Below are 16116 nucleotides of genomic sequence, written 5' to 3'. Positions count from 1 at the left end.
TCAAGAACGGGTGGGGGGAGGGTGCGGGTGACCCCCGATGCTGGGCTGGGGCTCCTGGCCATACCGTGTTCCTGTGTAACTTAGGTCCACCCCCAGGGTCACACGTGCTCAGGTCCAGGGCCCACAGGTCCAGTAACAGTTCCCCACTGGCCTCGATGCAGGTGGCAAGCAGGGTGACTACTGCCTCTGGGAGCCAAAACCGAGCAGGGGTGGTTTTCGCCTCTTAAAGACCTGGGAGCAGCAGGTGCAGGGAGAGGGAAGGCCCAGTGTGGGAGCAAGCAGGCCACTCCTGGCCCGGCTGGTGATCACCACCCAGCAAACACTGGCCATTCTGATCGAGGGGTTTCAGGAGCAGAGACGAGAGGGGCCATCGGTGGGGAGGAGGCACCAGCCAGCGACCTCCACTCCGGTGTTGGCTGGGTGCACACCGACGGCACTGGATCCCGGGGCGCTCATAGAGTTCATTTCCCCTCAGGCCCTGCGGTGTCTGCATCAGGGAAGGGCCCACCGAAATGCACCCGCCTTAGCAGCCCCTTCCCCGAGGCTTGCTGCTGCCACCCCTGGGTCAGGGCCCCAGGGCGGGGTCTGCCGCGGTGTGCATGTGTATCGCTTGGAGCTGGCCCCATGGCCCCACTAGAATCAGGAGGGCAGTTAGGACTAATCCCAAGCGTCTGTTTGCCGGGTGGTGGGCATGGTGGGGTCCGCGGCCCTGCGGCACCTGTCTGGGTGGCGGTCAGCAGCCAGGGCTGCTGGAGGCACTCCTGATGTCAAGGGCTCCAGGAGCATTTTGGCTGAGGCCCTGGGTAGGTCCAGAGGGTCACTTGCAAGATCTCTGCCCTGGGCAGCCTGGAGCAGAGGCCTGGGGCTCAGTTCTGCTTCCAGATGCTTTGATTCTAGAGCGCTGTGATGCCAGAGACATTAGGCCCCGACTGAGTGCAGGCTCTTGGTAGCTAACCTCTTCCAGAGGGCCCCGGGGGAGTGTCCCGGGGTAGCGCCCTTGCCGTTGGCATTCACCGAGGTGTCTTGGTTTGCTGCACATGGTGGGCGGGGCCTGAAGCCGTCCTGCATCACTGGGAGGAGGCAGACCCAGCTGGAACCCCAGGGGGTTCTCCGGTGCATCCTTTCAGTGGGCCTCCATCAATAACGGAGAGAACAACTTTGAAAGAGTTCCTCTCTACCCAGAAGCCTGCCCGGCGGGCCTCATGGAAGGTTGAAGGCCCACCAGAAACGAGCTTTCCAGCCAGCGGGGATACGCAGCCGTTGCCTGCCACGTGGCCACTCTGAGACCGAGGGAGACGGCGTGTCCTCGTCCTAATCTAGAAGCTTGTCCTCGGCCCGGGCACTCACACCGGCCACACAGCTGACGAATGGCTTCACTCGTGACCCTGGGGTCTGCATCGGCCTCTCCTCTGTGCCCTAGAAAGTGATCATCCGGTGGCATCCCTGACAGCCCCTCGTCCTCCACGGGCCCTGGCCCGGAGCTACAGAGACCTTGCGCTGCATGCTGGCTGTCCTGAAGGCGACAGCCCCTCCGCGTGGCTTACCGCAGGGCAGAGAAGTGCCCCGATCCTTGACCTTCCTCCTCGGCCAGCCTGGCCACGCCCTGATGCCGCACGCCTCGCTCTGCCCTGCCCTGCCCTGCCCTGCCCTGCCCTGCCCGAGTCTGACGTGATGTGGCCAAGGCCCCAGACCCGCGATGCTCCCGCTGGTCCTGCCCTCCACGAGGAAGGGCCTGGGCCTCTGCCCCTTCTCTCTGCGCAGCGTCGCCAATGTGATCTCGGAGCGACTCCCCCTGCCCCCCAAACAGACTGTTCACAGGACAGCGCGGTTGGACCTGGGCACTCTTCCTTCTGGTTCTGACCACCCTGCCCCGCCCACACCGCCAGGGGCCTTTTCCAGAAACGGTTGCATTTCCCCTTTACTTCCAGGCTTATCCGTGACCCGACGGCTCGGAAGGGCTGTCTCGTCCCCCACAGCCTGGCTGACCTCTTCCTCCAGGGCTGTCTGTGGGATCACACCTCTTCGACATCTGTTTTCCCTCAAAAAGCTTCTCCCATGGTGACTTTACCCAAAGTCTGGTGGTTCTAGTTCAGTGCTGATGCTCTGACCCCGTTCACACACGGGCGACAACATTAACCAGACCCCCAAGCTGCCGTGTACTTGATTGTGTACCTCCAAGCACACACTGTTTCTATGCGTACGCAGACTGTATATAAAAATCACTGCTTCTGGAAAAGCCAGGAAACGTCCATTGGCTCTTTCAATTGGGCTTTGTGTTCTGCGTGATTTTATTTAAAGATTTTATTTTTCAGAGACAGAGAGAGAGGGAGCGCACAAGCAGGGGGAGAAGGAGAAGCAGGCTCCCCGCCGAGCAGGGAGCCCGATGCAGGGCTCGATCCCAGGACCCTGGGATCATGACCTGAGCCGAAGGCAGACGCTTAACGACTGAGCCCCCCAGGCACCCCTGTGTTCCGCATGATTATGACACCACAGGTGGCCATCTTTGGGATGGGTTATTTCGGGGACAAGGTGACCCCATGTTCTCTGTTAACTAGTCATGGTAGCGGATGTTTTGGTATCTGACCGCCTCGTGGAATACAGTTTGGTGTTGTGTGTATTTCTGTAATTGTCACGGATGGACTGCACCCTTGAAACGTGAAGAAATAAACGCCTTACGGCACCAGCTTTGGAGGGCGTTCCTCCGTGCCTCGGGAGGGTTAGTGACGGTGGGCAGCCCGTCACCAGCCTCATAGGCGAGGCCTAGACCTGCCAGGACCCTTCCTTCAAAGGACTCGTATCATCATCATAATGGTTTTATGGTCCAGGCTGCTCGGGCCCTTCGAATCCTCCTCATCATCTGATGATGGAAATAATACGTATTCTCCCCATTTTCCAGATGAAGAAATTGATGTCCAGAGATGCAAAGTCACTTACCCTGAGTTCCATGACTAAAAAGTAGCCCAGAAAGGAGTTGCCCCAGGGAAATAAACTTCCCCTTGTCCCTTTGCCCGAACCCACCCCACCCCACCCCACTCTAAGTCAAGGGGGGAGACATCCAAAGAAACCAGAAAGCCCAGAGCAGATTTATTTTTCCTTAGATAAATTTTGTACAGAATATATTACAGTCAGGAGTTCTCAGCTTTCACCAAAAGGTCAGAAGTTATTGCAGTTGTGCCCAATGGCTCTGACGGTGGAAAGGAAACTTCTAGAAAGCTGCCTGTGTCCAGAGAAAAAAGATTACCATTTAAAGTCTGGGGGGTGGTCCGCCCTGCAGAGGGGCGCACGAGGGCAGGAGTCAAGAGCAGGAGGAAAGGAGCAAGGGGGCGACAGGGTGGCCTGGGCTTGGGCAGGCTAGGAGCAGCCTCTCAGAAGCAGCGCCCGGGCCGTCTGGCCAGGGCCTGCAAAGGGGACAACAGAGCCAGGACCACTGGCTGCCTCGGGGCCCTGGCTGAGGGGGCCGGCCGGCGTGTCAGCCCCGCCGCAGCGCCTGCAGCTGGTGGGCCACCTTCTCCAGCTCCGCCTCGATGGCCGACAGGCTCTCCAGCTCCTGGTCCTAGGAAGGAACATCAAGGCTCCTGCAGGGACTGGGCCGGCCGTGTGGACGGTGCAGTCTGCCAGACTGGTTGTGCCGCTGGCTAGCTGTGTGGTCTCAGGTGGCTTTGCCTTTCTGAGCCTTAGGGCCTTCATTCATACCATGGGGACAGAGACGCTGCCCTGCTGGGATTACTGAGGGTTACTGTGTGCAAGAAATGGAGGGGGAGGGCGCCTGGGTGGCTCAGTCGTTAAGCGTCTGCCTTCGGCTCAGGTCATGATCCCAGGGTCCTGGGATCGAGTCCCACATCGGGCTCCCTGCTCGGCAAGAAGCCTGCTTCTCCGTCTCCCATTCCCCCTGCTTGTGTTCCTGCTCTCGCTATGTCTCTCTCTGTCAAATAAATAAATAATCTTTAAAAAAAAAAAAGAAATGGAGGGGGACCAGGGGACCTGAACCCACTCCACCCCTGGTGGCCTCAGATCCAGACCCGCCTCCTCCTGAACGGCTCTGGGCAGACACGTGGAAAACGAAGCCTCATTGCCCTCCAGTGCTCCTCCCAGGCCCCTCTCCCAAGGCCTGGACCGTGACAGTGGCCCCGAGGGCGAGGACAGTCTTCCTTGCCTGAGGGGCCGTGGGCCTTTGGCACAGGCTTGAGGGGGTGAGAGCTGCCCTGCCTCTCCCTGCTGAGGGCTGGGCCTGGCTCCTTAGTCCTCATCATAGGGGGGGCCCAGCTCTGGCTGCCAGGGTGGTTCAGGGCAGAGGACCCTTCTGGGAGTCCTGCTCTGTGCCCCAGCCTCAGGAAGCTTCCAGGACCCCCCGAGCCAGGACTGATGTCCACAAGCCCATGCCCTGGGACTCAGCAGGAGTCAGGGAAGGCCATGCCCCCACACACGGTCTTGACCTGGGGAGGGTGGTCTTTGCGGGGTCCCTGCTGGATGCCAGGTGCCGGAGGACACCCATTGGGGCCACTTGGAACAGACAGACGTGGTTGTCATGGAAATAGGGGCCCTAGAGCCTTCTGTCTTGGAGTAGCCCCGGGGGCATGAATTCTGTGATGCTGGAGCATTTCTGAGAAGACCCTCGGGCTGGGTGGAGGAGGCCCCTGCCCTGTCCTGTCCACATGACTCTGGGGCCCGCATTCCTCTGCCCTGCAGTCCAGGCTCCCTCTGCCCGTGGAGAACGGAAGCTGCAGACACCTCAGGGCACCTTGCTCTCTCCAGCCTCTGTGGGTGGGGGAGGGGGTGATCAAAGGTGCCCGGGCTTGTCCTGGTCCAAAGCTAGGGCTGGAGGGCGGTCTCCTGGGGACATTGACAGATGACCTCTCCTAGCTCCAGCTGCCCAGGAGTCTTTTTCCTTTCAGGCTTCCAAGAACTGGTCCCAGCGTGGAGGGAGGGTTGGGACCCGAGGAAGGGGCCACATCCTTCTCTGGGTGGGCAGAGAGCACCGGGGCCATGGAGAGGTCCCAGCCCCCGCGGGGCCCTGATTCCTATCTGGGCACTGAGGCCTGGACCACAGACCCCTAAGGCCTCCTCCAGCTCCAAGGTGCTGTTGCCAGCCTGCCTCCCAGGGACCCCAACTTTCACCTCCTCACCTCTGGGGCTATGTCCCAGCACCCCACTGAGCTAACCAAGTATCCCTGGACATGGCCAGGTTTTGGAAAGGTCACGTGTGTTCTGACCATAATAATAAGGTAAGCAGAAAGGACTCTTTACCCCTATTTCTCAATTGGGGGAAACAAAGAGGCTCAGAGGAGGGCAGAAACCCACCCAAGGTCACACAGCTAGGAAGAGGCAGAACCCAGGTCTTCTGGTGCATCTGTGCCTCCCTCACCCACTCACCACCAGGCACCGAGGTCCCGCTGGTCCTGACCCTGCCCCAGGTGGGGGAGGCCGGGTCTGAACCTAGGAGGAGGGTGTGCCTGGAGGCCAGGATAGGATGCTGCTGGATCAACCTGCTCCCTGGGGCTTCCCAGGACGCCACCTGTTCTTTCACAACCCCTCCTCCCAGGCCCTCGTGGCTCTCAGGGCCAGTGGGACGCCCCCCCAAGACCATACCCTGCCAGGTCCTTTCCTTTCCAAGCTCCCTCTGTCCACAGCTCCATTCTTGCTCCACCCCCAAACCTGCAGAGCCTATCACCTCCGGGACAGAGACCCGGAGACCCCAGGGATCGGCTTCCCTACCTCTCCTGCTCCCATGACCTGTTCTGAACATTTCCCTCTCCTGCCTGCCTGTGAGCCAGGCTGCGCTCACCCCCCTGCCCTGACCCGCCCTTGCCCCTGCCCCTGCCCCAGCTCTGCCCTGCTCCCGAGAGCACCCCCGTCTGTGTGCTTCTCCGGTCTCAGACCCTCGGGATCGGACTGTGTGCCCTCGATGGGGGCAGGGCTGCACGTCTAGCTGGGCCCACATCCTGGAGGCCTGGCCTGGGGCCGGCACCCGCCCCATACCAACCTCTGGTCTGCGGTTGGCGCTGCCCTCCTCCTCCTTCCTCTCCTCGGGGTAGCCGCGCACCTGGAGGGGCAGGCCCGCCTCCACGCTGTCCTCCCGGGAGGACGGCCTCCAGCCTCGGCGCAGCTGCAGCCCAGGGCCCCTGAAGTCGTAGGCCCGGGCCCGGAAGGAGAGCTTCATGGAGCGGTCAGGGTCATCCTCCTCGTCCTCCCCCTCCAGCCGCTGCTTGGCCGTCAGCTCCTTGGCCAGCTGGTCCATCCTGCTCCATCGCTTGGCCTCCTCCCACTCCTTGGAGAGCTGTTCCTCCTCCTGTTCTGGCTCTAGCTCCCTGTTCTTCCCGTCCCGGAAGGGGCCTTGAGGGGCCTCGGCTATCTCCTCCTCCTCCTGCCGGGAGTGCTCCCGCTCGCCCTTCCCCTCGGGGGGCTGAGCCTCCTCAGCCCCAGTCTTCCCGGCTCCATCCACAGCCAGAGCCTCGGACCAACCTGGAGGAACTGGGACAAGAGCGGGAGAATGAAGGAGGGACCACCGCTTTCCTGGTCCCTGCCACTCCCTGGAGCCTCTCTGTGGCCATCGCTGTGACCACAGACCACACTTAGGGTCCATGATTCCACTTGGAGGAAAAAGCCATCTTGATAGCGTGCTTTGCAAGACCCTCCAAGCTCAGAGGGGTGGGTTGGCCGGAGCCTGTCTCTTCTGTGGGCCCTCTCTCCCCAAGAAGCCCCTGACCCAGGAACCACCCAGCTGGGGAGGGAGGAAAGACCCTGACAAGGCCCTCATGAGGAGCCAGGGGCTCTCCTAAACCCTGGGTGAAGCTGAGACTGTCCCCAGACCAGCCTGTTTGCACCTGTCATGCCGTCGTCCCTCCGTTCCTGAAGCCCACCCACCCTGCAAAGCCCCTCTCGGTCTCCTGGGTTGGAGGGGAGGGGCTATGAGGAATAGTGGGAGATGCAGGGTTTTGGAGTCAGACAAACCCGGGTTGGAATCTCAGCTTTTACTACAAATTAGCTGTGTGACCTTGGGCAGATTACTTAACCTCTCTGAGCCTCAGTTTTTCCATCTGGAAAATGGAGACAATACCTACCTTGCAGGGTTGTTGTGAAGGTGGGATGCAACTGTGGATGTGGTCCTCCTTCCCACCCTCCCCCTTTCCCGGACACACTTGTTAAGGTGGCAGACATCATACGTACTCTCACTCCTCTGGATCTCCTTGTAACCAAGGCTTGGGTGGGGGTTAAATGCCTCGGTGGGGCTTTCTTCTTCAAGGACAGCCTTCTCTCCAGCCTCTGTGGCCTCCTCCTCTTCCTCCTCCTCTTCTCGCTTGGCCTGCTGCCCTCGCTCCGCACCCACGCCCTTCTCTCTGTCCGCCAGGCCCTGGGGGAGGCTCTTGCTGTCCTCCTCGGCCTGTGGGCCTGGGTGTTTCTGGCTGGGAAGGTTGTCTGGGGGGTCGGTGTTGGCGACCTCCTGCTCCCCCGGGGCCTGGCTGTCCTCCTCGACCTTTGACCCCTGGCCAGGCTCCGGGGAGGCCTGGGGCCTGGCTCCATCTGTGTCTCCACCCTTCTCTGTGTCTTTAGAATCCTCTCTTTTCTCCGCAGCATCCTTGGGGGACGCCTCGCCCGTCACCTCTGTGGAAACAACAGTCAGGTCCTGAGGACCAGGCTGCACACGGGGTCTCCTGAGAGCCCGATTTCAGAACTTGGTCATTGTATCTTTAGGCTTCCATCCAGTCTGGCCCATGATACTCATGATAGAATTAGTGTCACCTGCTCTGTGTCTGGGTTTGACCTGAGCACAACTGGCTTATGTTTCTTTCTTTGGGATTCTACTTCTTAAAGCAGGAAGTGATTTAAAAAAAACAAAATAAAACACCTTGAAAGTGACCTCAGAATCGAAAATTAGGACATCAGCTGAATTGCTGTGTGAGCTTGGGCAGGCACCTTAACCTCTCTGTGTAAGAGGCACCATTACTGCAACTTCATTCTCTCCTCCACGTGGGGCTTGAGTGTCCTGTGGAAGTGCTCAATTCCTATTTGTACGGTTTCATTAAAAAGCATTTTCTGGTGGCTGCCTTTTCACAGTAAAAATCCCTCCCGACCCTAGAATGAGGACTGTTGGACCAAGTGCTGTCTAGTACATTCCACCGTTTGTCCAGGACCCCGGGTGAGAGTGTTCCCATCCTGTCTACAGAAGCTCTCCCTGACCCTCGGGCAGGTCAGGTGACCTGTCCATGCTCACAGCCTGTAAGCAGCAGGGCCTTGAATCCAAGTCTCCAAATGCCAAGTACAGGGTGCTCTTTGTGCTGACGCATAGCTACCTCTCCCATTAAAGCTTCCAGGTGCCCCAGATGGAAGTCCACTGAGATCCCTGATCCTAGAAGCTGGCCTATCCACCCACCTTCCACACGCAAATAGCAGGCCCTGCGGGGGCAGTTCGTGGCTGTTTCCAGGCAGGGGGATGAGTACTAGGGCATCCCCTTGACCTAAGCCATGATCTCTTTGACCTTTAGAAGCTCTCTGGCTTCAAGAAAGATGATCCAGGTTCATTTAGTATTTGAGACCTATTCTTCCGGGATCTTCCTACAACAAGACTCGGCTGAGGCACCACCAAATCCCAGGAGGACAGGTGCTGCGTGGTGGGGGTGGGGGGTTCCTGCTGCAGTGGCCTCTGGGAAGATCCAGCGTTGAACCTGCCCCGAGTGTGAGCCCCTGCGGTGGGTAGGCAGGACCACCCTAGGGCTCTGTAGTGAGACAGACCCAGATTCCCATCTCTAGTTATGCTGCTTATCTTGGACAAGGTACTTAAATCTCTCTGGGCCTCAGTTTCCCCATTTGTACAGGGAAGATCGAAATGATAGCTAGGTACCTTACAGTGCCTAAAGGAGGGGCTCCTTGACCCCTAGGAATCTTTGATCTTGTAACTACTTATCTCCTCGCTCCCCAGCCTCTGGCTAGACTGGCCGGCACTGACCTTTCAGCTCCGCCTGGTCATTCTGCTTCTCAAGAGCGTCTGAGAGTCCATCCTCAAAACTGCTGTGTTTCTTCTGATGTGCCCTCTCCTTGGCACCTGGTATGAGAAAAGGGGTGGGGGGGGGAAGAAGGAAGGAAGGAAGGAAAGGAAGGAAGGAAGGAAGGGAGGGAGGGAGGGAGGGAGGGAGGGAGGGAGGGAGGGAGGGAGGGAAAGGAGAGAAAGTCCTATTTGGCCAAGCCCAACCCTGGCATATTTGTGAGCGTGAAGGCCTCCATTTCCTTATCTGTAAACTGGGCACGTCATGTTCCAAGCCTGCTGAACAAGACATCGAAGGGGGCAAGAGCTCCAGGTTGCGGGGGGGGTTGCTGGCTGCCCCTGCCCTCTCCCAGCTGGGGCCCATCAGGCAGCCACCGCACCTCTCCATGCTCACGTTTCTCACCTGGGAAATGCAAACAAGCCTTATCTGCTGCCTTGGACAGCAACAGAGACTCGCAGCAGAGGGTCCCAGGGGTGGGAGCAGAGAGTGGGGGCCCTCTGCACCTGGCTGGTAGCTAGGGGGACCCTGCAGCAGGAGATCACAGTGACTGCTCATCTGTCCCCTCATGGGGGACCTTGAACCAGGCAAGCCCTGCTCCCCTGGACCCCGTAAGTCTCTTTGGGAGAAGGTCCAGCAGGTACCTGAGCTCCACCTGCTGCTGTGATCCATGCATCCCTCTCCCTGCACTGGCCCCGGACTGCTGCTACCTCCCCGGACTGTCCCCATCCGTGCCTGGTTCCAGACGATGGCCTCTCAGCCAGGCCAACTCTGCAGACGCTGCTGCGGTTTTCCCCACGCTGGGAATTTCTGGGGTGGCTAGAGGCACCTGCCGCGGCGGCACCTGCCCGGACTTGACCCCAAGCAGACCTCGGCTCACACCTCCTGGTCATTCTTCACTATGTGATCTTGGGTAACCCAAGCTCTCCGAGCTGAGGGTGCTCACCCACAGGACAGGGGTGCTGCTTGGGAAGCGCTAAGACAGATGTATGCAGAAGTCGCTCTGAGAGTGCAGAAGAGGGAGTGGACAGATGGCTGGGTGGGTGGACGGACAGACAGACACATAGCTATGTCCCGTCCTCTTTTAATAGAAAACAGTAATATGGTCGCGTATTGAAAACTGCTCCTAACGGATACACACGCATCTGTGTGTATGCGGACATTTCAGGACACATCCTCCTATAACAGTCTCTGTTGACACTGTATTTAATTATTTAAATGTAATACATTAGTCATTCAATATGTAATTTTTAAATTATCATATTGCAATAAAATATTTAATGTTTAGCTAAAAAAAACCCCACCAGGGTCAACGAAGATGAAATGAATAAGACAGGCAGTGATAGTCATGGGCCCAGCCAGCACCCACTCTGTGCCAGGCACGCACCTCACACTCCCAGCACCCATTCTCACAGGTGGCCTGGTCTGTCCAAGGGCCTCAGAGTGGGGGCGCCCCCGAGCTGGAGCAGCTTTTGTGCCTCCCACCCCACCCCACCCAAGACTGAAGCCCAGCCCTGAAGACAGGCCCTCACTTCCTTGGGAAGCCGATGTGCGATTCCTGGCGGAGGGCCCGTGCCCAGGGAGAGGCCCAGGGCCAGGGGCCTGCCCCCAGATAAGCAGCCGCTTCCCACAGGGCATCAGCGTGGGGCGTATGCAGGGCCAGAACCCATTTTTTTCCAACTCCCCAGGGAGTCTGTCTCTGTGCCTCCCATGAATCCACGAAGGAATCTGGGGGTGGGCATCTGTGGGATGACATCAGCCTAACACTCCATCCCAGACTCCTGTCCAGGCTCTGTTTGAATATCCTCAGTGACAAGGAGCTCACTACCTCACAAAGTCACTCCATTCCCAAGAGTATCAGTGGATTTTCTTAATCTCTTAGAAAAAGACCTATTTTATTCTAAAACATGCTGAAAGTCTGGTCTGTGTTTTGGGGGCAAGCAAGACCTTGCTTCCCCCATCTACCCCTTGAGAAGAAGCTCACAAGGGGAAAGGGGCTCCTCCTCTCTCCTGGAGACCAGTTTGCTCTTCAGTTAACAGAAGAAAGAGATCCTCTCTGCAACCTAGTCTTAAAAGTGCCTCCACCTAAATGACTGATCGCTAGAGATGGCGGGGTATTAGGCGAGCTGCATCTGGTCTTAGCATGTCCTTAACTTACTGTGTGACCTTGGACAAGTCACTCAACCTCTCTGGGCCTTAATCTATTTAGCTGTATCAATGACAAATTGGACCAGGTGGCAGGGAGGAGCCCACCTTTCTATAATTGCAAGGAAATAACCAAATCAGAGAGAACTAGGACCTTGCACAAACTTCCACCCTGGTTTTCTCTCAATTACTGGAATTTACCCAGATTCCTATTCAGGGACTGGAAAATACCTTGGAGAGCAAGGTCTTGGAGCTCTTTCAGCAAATTCTGATGTCGCAGGATTGAGAGGATCCGCTCATCTGCAGTGAAGGAGAGTCATTATGGGTGGTTTCCAGAGAAGAGCCGAGAAAGAGATTACCATCAATATTTTCAGCTGAGCACAAGGAATTTATTTTGGAAACTCAAAACCTGGGTAGCAGCTGCAAGATCAGGTCTTGAGATACCACTTTGGAGGTGGCCTCTTTCCCAAGGAGCCGACGCTTCCTACAGCCTCAGAAAGTCAGCCGCCGGCCTGGCCCCCAGACCTCACCTGAGAGATGGCAGGCCCTCCGGAGAGGGAGGGGTGTCTCTGCCCCACATTTTCCCATCTCCGTGTCTGCTCAAGGGTCTACTCCACCTGGACTACCCTTTTCTTGATTTTTTCTATTGATTTTCAACTTTTCTCTGAAAGTCCAACCCCAGTGCTCATGGTGGAGCCCTCCAACAGCTAGGCAAAGCTTGACTGCTTGGTTGGAAACACTTTGTCCTTGCCATGCCCACCTACGACGCTCCTTTAGTCATCACAAGCCTATAGATTGTCTGCCAGGTACCGGCAGCTTTCCTGGGCTCTGGGGATATAGCAACACAACATCTCTGTCCACAGGGTGGACAAGGTGGCTTGCTGTTCCAGCCCTGGGTTCATCCTGCCCAGAATTCTAGTTAACTGTGTTCCTATCTGTTCCGTCTGCTAGTCTGTAAGCTCCAGGAGCACGGGGCTGTGACCCCCTCATCTCTCTACCTCCCTGACACTAGCCCAGACCTGGCCAGGGCAGGTGCTTGATCACTGGATTCTGCGCAAAGCCACACACCCATATCCTCACCTCCCGGCCCCACAGACAGTAGCCGCGCCCCCCCCCCCCCCCAGCCGACCAGCAGAGCCCGTACCTCCTCGGAGTGTCTCGAAACACTCCTGGCTGACAGGCATGGGGCTGGGCTTGGAGAGCGTGTCAGAGATGACCTCCACGATGCACTTCATCACCTAGGGAGAGAGTGGGGGCAGGTTGGGCTTGGCTTGTGTATGGGGCTCAGCCCCCGAGACTCCAGGGCAAATTTCTAATGAGAATATAGGGGCATTTGCTTTTGTCTTCAGAAGCCCATGGATTCCTGTCTCAGGGGCACAGCTCTGCATTCTTAGCCAGACAATAATAGCGATCATAGAATGGTATTTACCACATGCCAGGTGCTCTAATCATCTGGCCAGCAGCTGCCCCTCTAAGGTGGGACATGGTGGGGGTGAGTACCTGGTACCAGGTACCAAGTGGTTCTCTAAAGATGGGTGAGCCACTCCTGGGCGTTAAGGTATGTCTTGCAGGAGTACTTTAGTCTTACAGATGCCCCCAAAGTCAACTATCTCCAGGAAGTATTTCTGGACGGCCCAGAGAACAAAGACCTTCCCTGGCTCTACCCTGCCTGAAAACAGGACTTGGATCACTGTCTCCCAAAACCCATGATGTTGTCACATGCAGGGAGTGACAGCCTCACGGTTTGGCTGTGTTTCCCCATGGGATGAATCCTGTGGCTGGATGTGGGCACACATCAGCTACATCTGGGTATCCATCCCAGGCCAACAGAAGTCAGATCTCTGAAAGTTTTGTCCAGTGCCCAGCAAGGTGCTGTGGATAACCAGGCAGCTGATAAATGGATCTTTGAAGGTCGTGCCAACTGCAGTGCAGTATCCTAGCTGAGTGACCTTGGACACATGACTTGACCTCTCTGAGCCTCAATTTGCTCATTTGTACAATGAGAGCGAGAAGACTTTCCCAACTCCCCTCCCAGGGTGATCAGAAACAGATGGGAAAACACTCTACAAAGCGCGAAGTGCCACACACACCAAGGGAGGGATTCACAGCTTCCAACCAGCTTCAGCTGCTAGAGCAGGACAGGAAATCGGGAGGTGTCAGACATGCACCAGGCAATGCTGGTGGGGACTGAGGGGGTGGCAGGCCGCGTCGATGGGATGCCAAAGCAACCCATCCAAAAACTCAGGATGGCAAACTGGCAAACAGGCTCTACAGTAGTCACAGCATCGTAGGATGGAACATTTATGTCTTCACCAGACGTTATGGTGCTCCCGACCCTGGCTGCCGGGTAGAGTATGGGGACCGAAGTGTCTCCCATAAAGGATCTGGTAAGAAGAACCCTGCAGCCTGTACCCTGCATCTCCCTGCATCCATGGACCTTACACTGGGAATGTCAGATAACCACCAGTCCATGAGGACAGATTTTGGGAGAGAGGAACTGGATATGGATAAATCATAGATGTAAGGCACCTGGCAAATAGCAGGTCCTCAGTTAATGGGCACCTTAGGGTTTCCCTTCAGAGCTCCTTATTATGGATAATAATAAGCACCCTAAGGTGCCCATTAACTGAGGACCTGCTATTTGCCAGGTGCCTTACATCTATGATTCCTACTCTCACAACTTCCCTCAAGGGAAATACTGTAGATGGGAAGAGGGGAAGCTCAGAGAAGTTAAGGAATTTTACTAAGACCGAACAGTATAAGAGCGGTAGAGACTTCTATACAGGCTTGTCTGCAAGTAAAACACAGGAAATATAATTGAGCAAACAGAGGTTGGAATTGCTTTGATGTTTTGGGTTGAACCATAGCCTCTTCAGAATGGAAGAAAACAGCTCCTGAGAAGGTGACGGGTAGAAATTTCTCTGGGTCGCAAGTGGGGGTATCTGCAAGCACCAGAGACTGGAAAAACAGCCCCAGCCCAGACATGAATGAATTCCAAGTATACACCCAATAGAGAGTGTCTCGCTGGCTGCAGAGCCCCCCACTAGTATCTCCTAAGGCCCTTTCCTGAGGGACATCCACCATCAGCCCCAAATGGCCAGGACCCTGGGTATAGAAGCCGTGATCAAGAGTGTTTTCATTGTGACCCTTTGGGAGATCGAGGGCTCGAGTGCCTAGGGGGCGGGGGTTGCTAGCAGAGCCTTGGGAGGAGGGGGAAGATCAAAGAGGGAGGCCAGAGCCAGAGAAGTGAAGACCGTCCTTGCAGATCTGTGGCAGCCACAACCCACAACCACAGGAAGCACCCCCCAGCAGCTCAGCCTGGGCCTGCCAGATTTGGCGCGTTCAAGGCTATAGCCTGACACCTTGGCCCAGTAGCTAAGGCACAGGCCCCATCGGCAGCATACCCAGCTCGGAGGGAGCTGGGGAAGTCCCCACAGCAGGATGGCAGGGAAATCTAGCAATCTTTGATATCTTCTTTCGCAAGCTGTCCCCAGGCTCAGCAGCCGCAGTGCTGGCTCTTGGCTTTATGCCAGACTCACTCCTGCAGCTACCCAAAACCTGGCTGTGAGGTGTCCACTGGAGCCTCCTACCCACCATCCCGGGGCATCCCCGTACCCCTTCTTACCTCCGTGTCTCCTTTATTCATAGGGCTGTTCACAGGAAGGGCAATGACTGGGAAGAAAAAGAGTGCTGAGGTGACTCCTCTGCTCTGAGGGGCGAGCGCAGTCCTTCCCTGGCTTGGGTTTATAGGGGGCCCATTCACCCCAGTGCCCCCCCTCAAAACTGCCCCCACCCAATGAGATGCTGGGGTTGATTTTGTTTCCCTTCCCTGGCGGCTGCCCCCACGGAGATGGTCCCCAGAGGCTGCACTGAGCTCCCTAACGCTTCCCTTTGGGAGAGCTCCTGCTGGGGGGGCGGGGCGGGGAGCTGAAGGCTAGTGCTATGAAAACAAGGCCAGCGACTGAGTGGGATTGGGGTGGAGAAGGAAGCGGGGAGAGGAAGAGAGACCCCAGAGGTGTGGGGAAAGAGACGAGGAGGAGGAGGAGGATTGTGAGAGATGATACGGAGAGATAGAAGCCAAGGGCGGAAAGATGGGGAGAGCAAGAGGAGAGAAGAGAAAGAGAGGCTAGAGTGGGAGCCAGCAAGGGTTCTCCCATCTCCCCCAGTGACCTTGGCCAGCCATAGCACGGGGCCAGAACTAGCCCAGATGCAGTCGAGATGTCGAGCCCAGATATGGGGTGGGGGCGCCAGAGGGTCCTGCCCCGCGGGGTCAGAAGTCAGGCCCAAAGAGTCCGGTCTGCGGGTTCGGGGTCAGCAGGGAGGCTGAGGTGCTGTCCGCGGTGCTGAAAACTCGCCGCGCGGGAGGGGACGGACGAGGGACGAGGGGCGCGCGGCGCTGCGCGGGGCCTGGACCTCAGGGCAGGCAGGGGCGCCGAGGACTCTCTCCCACGAGACCCCGCGCTCGCTCACCTTGCCCGGCGCACAACAGAAGCGCCAGGACAGCGGCGGAGCGCATGGCGATCCCGAGGCGCCGAGCAGCTGGCGGTCTGGGGCCGGGCACGGCAGGCACCCTGGCGAGGGCTGGCTGGACGGGCGGCCTGGGGGCGGGTTGTGGCGGCGCTGGCGCGGATTGGGGGCGGAGGTCTCAGCTTTCCAGGCTGCGTCCGTCTGTCTGTCCACCCACCAGCCTCTCTTCACTGGGCTCTGGTACTGCAGGAATTTATAAACCCCCGGCCCCGGAAATGACGTCATCGGGACCGCCCCTGCCCCCTTTTCCCCACCCCTCTGGGGTCCGGCCGCAGCTCGCTCCGCCCTTAGTCTCACGCCTCTCGCTTCTGGTCTCCGCCTCTCACCGCTCTTGGGTCTGGCTGCGAGGCGGTTATCTGGCTTCCAGGAGGTGGCAAGGGGCCTCGGCTGACCCTCCACCCCTCGAAGGTTCCACCGACTTGCTGTCTGTGGGCAAATCTTTCCCAGTCTCTGGGCCGCGTGTTCCTCC

General features: G+C 57.7%; 1 protein-coding gene across 6 annotated transcripts; it reads right to left on the bottom strand.

The window, feature by feature from the left end:
- Positions 1–2586: 2586 nt before the first annotated feature.
- CHGA (chromogranin A) lies at positions 2587–15816 on the bottom strand. 6 transcript variants are annotated; one of them, XM_064571510.1, is made up of 8 exons: positions 15591–15816; positions 14746–14792; positions 12265–12358; positions 11352–11420; positions 8942–9037; positions 7165–7599; positions 5981–6468; positions 2588–3553 (listed from the first exon to the last, which is right to left on the bottom strand). In XM_064571510.1, the coding sequence occupies exons 1-8, from the start codon at positions 15634–15636 to the stop codon at positions 3470–3472; spliced, it is 1359 nt and encodes a 452-aa protein (XP_064427580.1). In that variant the 5' UTR covers positions 15637–15816; the 3' UTR covers positions 2588–3469. The 6 variants fall into 6 exon arrangements, with proteins under 6 accessions (XP_064427578.1, XP_064427577.1, XP_064427580.1 ...); XM_064571511.1 differs by having other exon boundaries at positions 15291–15799; XM_064571508.1 differs by lacking the exons at positions 11352–11420; positions 12265–12358; positions 14746–14792; positions 15591–15816 and having other exon boundaries at positions 2587–3922; positions 8942–11329.
- Between the last annotated feature and the right edge of the window lie 300 nt (positions 15817–16116).

Source organism: Mirounga angustirostris, unplaced genomic scaffold, assembly GCF_029215605.1.
Source record: "Mirounga angustirostris isolate CCGP_5_RB_7025 unplaced genomic scaffold, mMirAng1.0.hap1 SCAF_9, whole genome shotgun sequence".
NCBI lineage: Eukaryota > Metazoa > Chordata > Mammalia > Carnivora > Phocidae > Mirounga > Mirounga angustirostris.
Note: the sequence above shows the minus strand (reverse complement) of the source record. Positions and strands in the feature narration are given on the sequence as shown.